Source organism: Primulina tabacum, chromosome 1 (genome assembly GCF_025594145.1).
Source record: "Primulina tabacum isolate GXHZ01 chromosome 1, ASM2559414v2, whole genome shotgun sequence".
Classification (NCBI taxonomy): Eukaryota; Viridiplantae; Streptophyta; class Magnoliopsida; order Lamiales; family Gesneriaceae; genus Primulina; species Primulina tabacum.
Window position 1 is genome coordinate 51,607,303 of NC_134550.1, and position 12,045 is coordinate 51,619,347.

Sequence of the window (12,045 nt, forward strand, 5' to 3'; positions counted from 1 at the left end):
TTTCATTTTGAGTCAGCCATACTTCCTGTATATCAGTCGGCACTTCGGTTTTTGAAAGGTTTGAAGCTAGAGCCTGGACAGATGTGGACAAATGTCCAAATGCAACAAACTTAGCCACCTGTTGTTTTCCTAACTCCTTTTCGCAAGGTTACTGGAACTTCACGATCACATGTAGGCTGAGTGTCAAATGTATTTTCAGTCATGGACCGGGTCAGAAGTTTGGCAGTCCCGACCATCAATTTTGGTTCCATCATCTCAGGGTTTTAAGTTTCTGTGAGAAGTGCCTAGGGTACGGTGAAAGTTGTGCAGGTGGAGCCTCTGAATTAGGTCTCCCCCTACCGCGGGTGTTGCCAATATGGTGGAGAATTTTCATGAATGGGCTGAAGGTTGGGGTCTTTATGGACATGGGACTCCAGATTAGATGAAGGATAATCGCTATAGGTAGCGTTAGGGTTGGACATGGTAGAGATATGAGGGAGAGTCCAAGTCTTTTGGGGGACAACTTCTGATGAAGGTGCAAAACAAGCATCCTTATTAGAGGCCAAGTTGACCGAGTCATGAGGACCGAAGAAAGGTTGGGGCTCAAAGAAAGTGACGTCTCGAGCTACAAATACTTCTTTTTATCCAAGGAATAACGCCTATATCCCTTTTGAGTCAAAGAATAACCCAAAAATACACAATTAATAGTTCTAGGATCGAGTTTATTGTGATTGTGAACAAACACAGAGCACCCAAACACTTTGAGATCTAGATTTGAAAAACATCTATTTTCTAGATAAAAATAGGAATGACAATAACATTCCATTTATTAAAAAACATGTTGCTAAAACAGCGTCACCCCAAAAATGCTCAGGCACGTGAGAGGTAAACGAAGGTCCATGTGCGACTAGTGCGACTTCCAGGAGATGCGATTCTTTCACTCCGGAATTCCATTTCGTTTTGGCGTGTTAACACACGAACTTTCATGGATAAGTCCATTTTCATTTAAAAAATCCTTTATTGCTGAATTGAAACATTCAATTCCATTATCAGCTCGTATTATTTGAATGTTGGTATTAAATTGTGTCTTGATAATGGAGTAAAAACTCCGAAACACTTCTGATGCTTTAGATTTTTCTTTTAAAAGGTATATCAAACATGCTCGAGTATGATCATCAACAAAAGTAATAAACCAATGTTTCAGAGAAATACTACAAATTCTGGAAGGACCCCAAATATCACAATGAATTAAAACAAATGGTCTTGAAGGTTTATACAAACTGGGAGAAAAATTCGCATGCATGTGCTTTGCTAACTGACATTTCGCAATGAAACACATCGTTATTTCGAAACGAAAAAGGAAATAAATGCTATAAAAAACTTGGATGTCCTAATCTACGATGCAAGAGAATTATTTGGTGCTTTCTGAGTTCATAAGAATGGCTATAAATGAGGTTACCCACAGATGATCTATCTTCGAGTTAATAGAGCCCATAAATTAATTTAGCACCGCCATTCTTCTTCCTCGAGATCCAGTCCTGAAAAATAAGCTAAGACAGGTGTAAAATTAGCAACCCAGGCCGAGTCTTCAGTAATTTTGCTGAGAGAGATTAGATTGCTTGATAAAGGCACTTGAAGAACATCTTTAAGAACTAAATTGGAATCAATCTGCATTGTGCCTATGACTGCAACAACAGTAAAAGAACCATGCACAATTTTTACTTTATGGTTACCCGGACTCAGGGTATGTGAGACAAAAAAAATATCGTTGCACTATGATTAGATGCTCCAGAATCAATGACCCAAACCTCACCTTTAATGGTAGGATTACTCAACGCAGCAAGTGTAGTACCTTTACTAGCCATATTCGAACTCGCAGGTGCTGATCCAGAGAGTGATCGGCATAGCTGGTCGATCTGATCTTTGGTGAATCTTGCAGTGGAAGTTTTGCCTTCTATATCACTCATATTGGTGGTTGACTGATCATTTCCTCTCCGGCTCTTCAGTCTGTTTGGTACCCAATTTGTTGGTTTTCCATGTATTTTCCAGCAGGCGGCATCTGTTTGATAATGCCTTTGACATTTTTTGCACCATGGCTTCCCGTCTTTAGTCTTGTCCACGGACTGTGTGGGCCAAGTTTTCTGCAAGGATGGGGGATTTGGGAAGCATGACTATCTCACGGTTTTCTTCCTTCGAACTTCAGCAAAAACTTCATCGATGGATGGCTAGTGTTTCAATCCTAGGAGTCTCCCCCTCACTTCATCAAACTCTCGATTTAACCCGGCCAAAAAACCATTTACTCTTTCACGAGCCACTATCTTCTGATATAGGACCGCATTCTCCGGGTCTTTCCACTTATCGAAAAGGTCCAACTCTTACCAGAGTTTCTTGAGTGTGTTAAAAAATTGTGCAACACTTGTATACCCTTGTTTGGAGTCTTTGATTATGTTATATAGTTCAAACACTTGAGAAGAATCCTCAAGATGTGAATATGCCAATGGCACAGCTTCCCAGATTTCCTTCATAGTGAAATAGAATAGATATGATTCTCCAATACTTTCTTCCATGGAGTGTCATGCCATGACTATGGAATTTTGAATATCCCAACTTTGGTAGTGCGGGTCATCATCACAAGGCCTGGAGAAGGAATTATCGTCAGATCCAGACTTTCTTTTTCATGAATCACCATTTGTAGGGATTGTGATCATTGAAGGAAATTTTTTCCATTTAATTTGTGATCTGTAATTTGAAGGGTGGTGGATTCAAAGGTAGCAGCGGCGACAAGGGCAACATGCATCTTGTCCGATTTAGTCATAGAATCAGAGGGTTTACTTTCGCCGAAATATGCCATCTTCACCATCGATTTTCTGTTACAAGGTTATTGAAGAAACCTGGGCTTTGCTACCATTAAAGTCGCTGCATATTAGCGAGAATAAATCAGATTTTATTGATATTTGTAGACTCCTGCCTCATGTAGACTCCTACCTTATTTCTTTCTCTTATCACAACTAAACTAACTCTATTCTACTCAAACTCTTCTACATTTCCTCATATGCTTTGTTTATTTGTCCTTGATTGTTCTTGGAATAGTTTGTATTCAGTGTAGTGAACGTTGTTGGGTTTGTTGTCTAAGTGTATCGATGAACATACCAAGCTGAACTTATGAAGAAAGGTTATACAAATTGTCTCCAAACAAAGACATTAATGTGTAGTAGACTAGGTTAGTCCATTCTCTTGCTAGGAATTATTATTGCCCTGCAGATATAAAATTATTGTTTGTGAACGATTATTCTGAAACATCAGTAGAAGACATTATTATTTCTAGTAGCATTAGTTGAAGCTTCTCGAAAAACTCTTCCTTTAGATCTTCAAATGACTTAGCATTCCATTTCATTTAATTCAGGAAGCATTCTCACATTTGATTGGTGAGCAGAGTGAACTTACACAAGAGTTAGCATCTCAAGGTCTCAGTATTGTTTATGAACTTGGAGATGATGCCATGAAGAGAAACTTAGTTAATGCTCTCGTTGGAACTCTAACTGGCTCGGGGAAGAGAAAAAGGGCAGTCAAGGTCGGACTTATTTATTTATTTATTCTTTATCTGGTTGTGTCTCCTTCACTGTTCTTCGATATTTCCAATAGTGAATTTTACTTATAATTCAAATTTTCAGCTTGTTGAAGACTCTGAAGTGTTCCAAGCGGGTGGATTTGGTGAAAGTCCTAGCGGAGGAAAATTGAGTACTTACAAGGAGCTCTGCAACCTAGCTAATGAGATGGGACAACCTGACTTAATCTATAAATTCATGGATTTAGCAAATTATCAATCTTCTCTAAATTCAAAAAGAGGTGCTGCCTTTGGGTTTTCTAAAATAGCCAAACTTGCAGGGGATGCCCTACATCCTTATCTCCGCGCATTGATTCCAAGACTTGTTCGTTATCAGTACGACCCTGATAAAAATGTTCAGGTATGGATTCCTCGGAACTCCAGGTGGAGTGATATCTTGTTGTTTTGAAGGGCTGGGTATTTCTCTTCTTATATGTGATTCTTTAGGCATCTTTTGGCAAATTCTGCATATATAATGATTCTGCAGCATTTGTCGCCTCTTCCTTTGGAACTATAATTACTCAGTTTTCTCTCTTTTCTTTTTTATTGTTGTGGTGGATGGATGAAGACATGAGATTCATTGCCGCTATGTATCATTTAGGGCATGTTTGGTTTGATTTCCATAGTTTCCGGAGGTATATGTTGGATAACAAAATGTATTTTTGGCTTTGTTTTGGGAAAAAAATTACAGTGTAACGGTCAAACCATGCGAGTTTTTATCTAATGATTGATTTGTAACATGTGGAGAATTTTTAGATTGTATAATGTTAAAATATAATATAATAATAAAATATCTATGTGGGGTGGGGAAAGTTTGAAATAATAATAGTGGTTATGTTGAAAGATGTGAAAATGAATTTGATAGAAATAAAATGGTAACGAGATAGTAGTGTTTTTGCTTTTAAAGATAAGACAAACATAGCTTGATATTTTCCTTAGGTTTTTGCCTCTATTCTAGCTTTGTTTTGACCTCCTATGCTGCATCAGGATGCGATGACGCATATCTGGAAATCATTAGTGGCAGATACGAAAAGAGCCATTGACGAACATTTGGACCTTATTCTAGATGATCTCTTGATACAATGTGGATCTAGGCTTTGGCGGTCTAGGGAGGCTTCTTGTCTTGCTGTTGCGGATATACTTCAAGGACGAAGATTTGATCAGGTTAGTTTAGATATGTGGTTTTACCGGCATTGCCATTTCGCGATTTATTTTTCACTGAGTGTGCTATGTCTGAAATTACTTTCAGTTTCAGTTTTCCCTGTGCTAACCAGTAGTATATCTGTTCTAACAGATAAATTAGTCAAATATGGAGTCCTATTTATTGTTTTGCATGTCATGTACCAAATCCGTCGTGTGATCTTTAAACCTCGTCGTTGTAACCCTATCGACTAATTGTGGGAATTGATCACACGACTTTCTTGTTCTCGATTCATTGCTGATCGTATGAATTATTGTCATTCTTTGTTGCTACCAATCACAGTTTATTCATTTTTTATGTCTTACATGCTATTTAGGTGCTTGAATTTTTGTGAACTGACATTTGTCAGCAACACCCAAAATTTAGCTAGACCCTTCTTATGCATGACAGTATGTATGTCGGATGATGGTATATTTGCTACAAAAAAAAATATTTTAGTTTTTCATTCTATATTTAAAAAATGATTGCCAGTCAATCTTGTGTTTGAGTCAATATTGAACTCGAAAATTGAAAACTCGAAGTTAAAAAATTCGTGTCATCTTATCTTGCTAATGGCATTTGATTGATGGATTTGTAGTTTATCTGTTGAAGTTATCATGGTCACATAGAGCACCCAACAATGTAATTGGCTTCTATAAATTGTTACGAGTTTTTCTCTTTTTTATATTATCTGTTGCGTGCTAGGATCGGCGACCATGTTTTGAATTCTAAATCCCTGAGGTTGTTGATAGTGTTTTGTTGACCCAAAGAAGCTTATAGGAGATCCCAGAAAAAAATTAATCTTACTATTTCCTTTTCTGCTATGCTATAGGTTGGGAAGCATTTAAAAAGAATATGGACTGCTGCTTTTAGGGCCATGGATGATATTAAGGAGACTGTCAGAAATGCAGGTGACAGATTATGCCGTGCTGTTACTTCTTTAACTGGAAGGTTATGTGATGTCTCTCTCACACCTGAGCCTGAGGCGAGAGAAACCATGGCTACGGTTTTGCCTCTACTGCTTACAGAAGGTATTGCTAGTAAAGTCGGAAGTATTCGCAAGGCATCTATCAGCATGGTTACAAGGCTGGCGAAGGTTATTTCTTTCAGCCTTTTAACATCTGGGTGACATTAAACTTGTTAATTTACAGTTGGTGGCTCTAAGTTCATCCAACATTTTTCTCTCTACTGTTGCATGTCTTTGTAGCAGACCTACTGTATTGTATATTATGAGCCTTCTTCCCAGCAAAGCGTTACTTTTTGTTTACCTCAGTCTAAGCAGTCAGTGCATTGATGTGCCATATTTTTATTGGGCAACAGACTGCTTGTAGTCAATACCAGTAGCACCATTCACCTTTCTTTTGATAATTTCTTATATTGTGCCATTGTCGTTCTAAGTCTCGAGTTAATTTTCTTCCATCAGTGCTCGAGTTAGATTCCGTTTTACAGAGTTGTACTTGACTTGTTCTAATCCAAACCTGTCAATATTTATACTCAATCTGAGGTACACCAGATATTTCTGTAAAGACACTAAAAAGTCCTTGTACTCTAAAATATTCTTAGACCGATATATTTTCACAATATTTTCTTAAATTTCTGTCTTATTTTCACAATATTTTCTTAAATTTCTGTCAAGAACAGATTTGAACTCAAACTGCCTCTTGATTGCCTATTTTATAACTCACTTTTTTTTGTATGTGAACTATCTCAGGGTGCGGGTGTTACAGTTCGTCCATATTTAAATGATCTGGTGTGTTGTATGTTAGAAAGTTTGTCTAGCTTGGAAGATCAAGGAATGAATTATGTTGAGGTATGAATGATATGACCACCGTTTGCATTTGGCAAGTATCATTTTTTTAACTTCGTTCCATTCCTTATCTTCCTCTCTTTATTAGTTGCATGCAGGAAGCGTTGGGATTCAAACTGAAAAACTTGAAAATTTGAGGATTTCAATTGCTAGAGGATCTCCAATGTGGGAAACTCTTGAAATTTGCATTGATGTTGTCGACTCCAATTCGCTTGAATTATTAGTTCCCCGGCTTGCGCAGTTGGTTCGATCTGGTGTGGGTTTGAATACCAGGTAAGTAGAAAATTGTTTGCACTTTTGAAACTCACGAAGGTAAAGTTCCACGACTCAGTTCATATATTGGGCCTAGCATAATGTATCCAAACGTTGCTTCTACATGACTCTATTTTGCAATGAGATATAAACAAAATTTTATTATGACCCACCCGCATATTGATGATTCAAAGGTACAATACAGTTAATTTTAAGTGAGTTGCGAGATAATCTGATATACTGCTAAAAGATAACCTTAAAACGTCACATAAATGTAATTTTCTTATTATTATTAAAAAAAACTAACATTTTTATTGTTCTTTTAATTTTAATGAACCTATCACTACAACAAAGATACTTTGTTGTTGTGACAGTATTGCATTAGGGTTGTCACGTGAAATTTGGACTCATGTACAATTTTTTTTCAATTGCGACTGGAGATTGCCAATCAATGTGTTCATGATGTCCAGCTATCTGACAAGTTGAATTTTCATATTACTCTCACAGGGTTGGTGTGGCAAATTTTATCAGTTTGTTAGTCCAAAAGGTTGGTGTTAGCGTTAAGCCATTCACGCCTTTACTATTGAAGCTGTTACTTCCAGTTGTGAGGGATGAAAAAAGTGTTGCATCAAAACGTGCCTTCGCAAATGCATGTGCGCTGGTTTTGAAGTATGCAGCTCCATCCCAGGCCCAGAAATTGATCGAAGATACTGCAAATTTACATTTTGGTGATAGGAATGATCAAATTTCATGTGCACTCTTGTTGAAAAGCTATGCATCCATGGCTGCTGATGTATTTAGTGGATATCATGCCATTATAGTTCCAGTTATTTTCATGTCAAGGTTGAATCAAGCTCTTGCTATCTTTCAGATGTTAATTGCAAAAAAGATTCCTTCTTTACAAACTAAAACCTTGATGATTCTCTTTTTTCCCTCTTATTTCTTATCGATGTCGCATATTTAATTAATACTTACACATTAAAAACCTTATACTTAGTCGAGCATTTCCATACAAGCTTGAACCTTTTGTTCTGATTAACTGTTACTGCTTATCAGTTTTATTCTCAGTCTGTTTTTTTTTAGAAGCAATATTTTATTAAATACTTAATAACTTTTAATTACAATAAGCGGACTAGAAATCCACTCAGCGTGTCTGTTATTAATTCTGGTGTTTTATTAAAACGAACATGCATAATCTTATGCAGATTTGAAGATGACATATTTAATAACTTTTAATTACAATAAGCGGACTAGAAATCCACTCAGCGTGTCTGTTATTAATTCTGGTGTTTTATTAAAAGGAACATGCATAATCTTATGCAGATTTGAAGATGACAAAGTCATTTCTAGTCTTTATGAAGAATTATGGGAGGAAAACATGAGCACTGAACGGATAACTCTTCAACTTTACTTGGGAGAAATTGTTACTCTTATCAATGAAGGGATCGTGTCATCCTCATGGGCAAGTAAAAAGAAGGCATGTTCAATCTCTTCTTCATGTTTTTATGTCTTCTGTTTTCCGAATTTGTGTAGAATGATCATACTGCTACCATACCATCTCACAAAGTATCAATCTTTTTTTCTTGTGGGAATTGTTAATTTTTCTTAGAATGTGCAGGCATCTCAAGCAGTTCGTAAGCTCAGCGAAGTCCTTGGTGAAATATTATCGTCACATCATGATTTGTTGCTGAATTCTCTTATGAAGGAACTTCCTGGACGTTTATGGGAGGTAGGTATATTTCTTTTGTTTATGGTATTCAATCAATCACATGAAATATGTAAAACATGGCTTTATCAAGTAGTGATAGTATTAAATCTATATTATTAATTAAAGTTAAACCCTCTAGAGTAACTAACTTTTGGTGTGTTGGTGTAGTCTTTTTTAAAATTCCATAAATGTCCCTCATATCTTTTTTTAAAGACGAAATATATTACAAATTTAATTATACATTCTCCCACTTCTGATTCAGTTTTCCATCCAAATTAAACCAACACTCTTCTTTTCAGTTTCCCGCTCAAATAAAAATATAACCGCCGCCTAAAAATCACAACGCCTCGGATTTATAGTCAATTTTTGCACATGCGATGCGTGTGCTTTGGCCACTAGGACATTATGTTGAGAGCCTGAGAACATGCTTCTAAGAATGCCAAAAGAGCATCCACACCATCTTTTTTTAATTAGTTATCTGAGATGATCTAGTTGTTAGCATTTAAGTTTCTTTGTTATGTAAGTTTTGAAATGCCTTTTTCATGAGCGAATAATTGTGCTTTAATGTCATGCAGTAAACCCCTAGTTCTGTACAGACTAGATCAAATTTCATGCAAGCAACTTTCCTTTTAAATAAAACCATTTAATGAGCTTGCAGCGGACATGGCATATGATCCACAATAATTCACTTTTCACAAGTGTAGTCTACTATTCGATTTGCTATTCATCTGATTTGTTTTCTTTTCAGTTTTCTTGATGAATGTCTTTTAGTTTGGAACGATACTGGTTCCCCATATCGTTTAGATGTACATCATAGTGTTTCATATCATAGTGTTTCATATCACTATATGACAGGGAAAGGATGCAGTATTATATGCATTATCTGCTGTTTGTACATCTTGCCACAAAAGTATATCTGCTTTGAATCCTGATGCCCCAAATGCTATATTGAATCTTATATCTTCGGCCTGCACAAAGAAAGCACAAACGTATCGTGAAGCAGCATTTAATTGTCTTGAGCAGGTACCTATGCTCTGCTTGTAGCTATTTTTAATCATGAAAGATCTATGGTGTTTGGTTGTGCTTTTACTCGATTCAAAAGTTTTGGGGAAAATTTTTGCTCATACTTTAAAAAAATAAACCTTAAAGACATTATTATATCGTGTAGTGTAGTGTGATGTTGTGTAGTGATTGAATGAAAAATGAGAAATAAAATAATTATTAGTTATTAATGGAAAGAAGCAGCAGCAACCAGTAAGATCGGACTGTTATTTAGTTGAAGGAAGGATCTCTCCAAGATCAGTCATTTGAATATAGTAAAGAGAAAAGAGTGTGATTCTATAATAGTTGTGTTTTAAACAGTTGATTTGAAATGTGATGTAATGATTCAATTGAAAATTTGGAAGGAATATTTTTTTTGTAGTTGGTTGTTTGTTATAAATTTTTGTGGCCCCTTCTTGACTACTTTCCTTTTGTCATGCTACAGAGTTTCAAGTGAAATTTAGGTGTAAAATATTATATTTGTACTGCCTTTGATTTTATTTCAGCTTTTTCCCACTATCATGTTCTTTTGGCTTTAATGTTACATCACATTTTTTAGGTTATCAAAGCCTTCAACAGCCCAGAATTCTTTAACATGGTTTTTCCATTGTTGTATGAGATGAGCAATTTGTCTGCTCATGTCAAATCAGTCCAAAAATCTCTGGCAAGTGATGCTGAATCAGGTACAAAACAATTTAATTTACTAGTCGGGTTCTCATAATCATCAGTCTTCAAAAATGTTGAGAAAACATGGCATTTTGTTGCAACCACAATTTAAGAACTAATTATATTGCGAATTGAATGGAAATATTTACCCAGAGGTAAATTATGTACCCAAAATCCCTAATTAAATGCTAGTATTTCCCTAGCCTAAGTTAGTGATATCACTCAAATTAAAATAACATAATCCCCAACCTACTCTCCCCATTTTTATATCCTCCTCCTTTCTAGATATCTAAGGCTTTATAACTCATGGGCTTGTTTTTTCCTAGGCCCATAAACGTAAAACATTTGAGTGGCATTAATGTCTAATTTTATTTTTTTATGCTAATTCCATACTATTGTCATTTGGAAATCTGAACTGTTCTTGTAAAAGATGGATTAGAACTTGTTGCTTTAATTGGTATAAATTCTTTTTGGTTCCATGCTTCATGAATTGGGTCTCAAAAATATTCTTAAGTCTCAAGGTTTCCAGGATCTAGAAATATTTTCTTTATGTTGAATTGGGTCCTCGTTCCATTTTTATGTCCTAAAATATTAAATCCTCTAGTCTTGGATTTTGATGTTTTGCCACTGCTTGGTTTGTTATAAAAATGAACCCTCATATGGCAGAAGCAGAAGAGTAAGAACCTAAACTGTTGTCTCTTTAGTGGATATCACTTTAAACATATTTACCGAGAAGGTAACTTGGTGGCGGATCCCCCAACAAATTGGGCTTCCTTTGGTAAGAATGGTCTGCACTGGAGATATCCACAATCCGAAAAACAGAGGCATAATCACACTAGAAGAATGTGGATTTGCTTATGTTCGGATTAGATAGTAAAGTATTTCTTGACTTGTATTCCATGGGTTGCTGGTTCGACTATTCCTCTTGTAAGGTTTATTTTGAGTTCGATAAACAACTAGGGGTCTATTAAGCACTACACTGTCATTGATTGTTCTATGAAAAAATAAAAGCCATTTTTTGAAAAACCAAAAGGACAAAGGGAAAGATAAAAGTTCTCATGTAACTTTACATGGATAAAACGATGTGTGATATTCAATCACACCCCGAGTTAAGTTATTGGACATGGAATCGGATTAAACGAAATATTGGACAATATGTAAGTTGAATTCGTCTAGTCAAGTGATTGGTTCGAGCACTGCTTTCTTGATGCAGATGAGACAGATAGTTCTCCGGCTATCCATGATAAAATACTAATATGCCTTACCGCATGCATCCATGTTGCAAGAATTGGTGATATTCTTGAACAACAGAAGAGCTTGATTGATCTGTATTTGTTCTCTCTCTCACCTAGTTTCCCTTGGACAGGTATATGCCATTCCACTATATTTTTCATTTTGATCCCATCCTACTAGATTTACATGCTGTTAAAATTCTCATGTTTTGAACAGTTAAAATGTCAGTATTTTCTTCTGTCAAAGAGCTTCTCACAAAGTTGCAACACGGTGTAATTGACTCACAAGATTCTTTAGTAAAGACCAGTATATACGCTTTCATTCATGAGGTAATGTTAGGTTCCCTGATTCTTTTTTACAAAAAAATTTTGGACTCTAATTTGACTTTCTATATGTTTTTCAGTTATTTTATGCCGTCTCACCTGAATTGCTTAAATCCCTTCGCACAATAAATATCGGACAGGTGACTATTCTTTCCGAAAGCTTGTTTTGTTGTAACATATTACATTTTTTTCTGAGTTTTTCCATCGGTCCCCTACACGATGGCGTTGTAACCCGAACAGGCATTAATTATT

The 12,045-nt window shown here is 36.0% G+C and overlaps 1 protein-coding gene across 1 annotated transcript in view; it reads left to right on the top strand.

Moving 5' to 3' along the window:
* The window catches only part of LOC142547628 (uncharacterized), a 28,603-nt gene that overhangs the window by 15,947 nt on the left and 611 nt on the right, over positions 1-12,045 (top strand). Inside the window, exons 21-34 of the mRNA XM_075656002.1 lie at positions 3,383-3,550; positions 3,651-3,944; positions 4,571-4,747; positions 5,596-5,859; positions 6,475-6,573; positions 6,659-6,843; positions 7,330-7,665; positions 8,146-8,299; positions 8,441-8,551; positions 9,386-9,553; positions 10,131-10,254; positions 11,451-11,603; positions 11,687-11,799; positions 11,874-11,933. Of these exons, the coding sequence (XP_075512117.1) occupies positions 3,383-3,550; positions 3,651-3,944; positions 4,571-4,747; positions 5,596-5,859; positions 6,475-6,573; positions 6,659-6,843; positions 7,330-7,665; positions 8,146-8,299; positions 8,441-8,551; positions 9,386-9,553; positions 10,131-10,254; positions 11,451-11,603; positions 11,687-11,799; positions 11,874-11,933 (2,406 nt within the window). The remainder of the gene's footprint in view (positions 1-3,382; positions 3,551-3,650; positions 3,945-4,570; positions 4,748-5,595; positions 5,860-6,474; positions 6,574-6,658; positions 6,844-7,329; positions 7,666-8,145; positions 8,300-8,440; positions 8,552-9,385; positions 9,554-10,130; positions 10,255-11,450; positions 11,604-11,686; positions 11,800-11,873; positions 11,934-12,045) is intronic.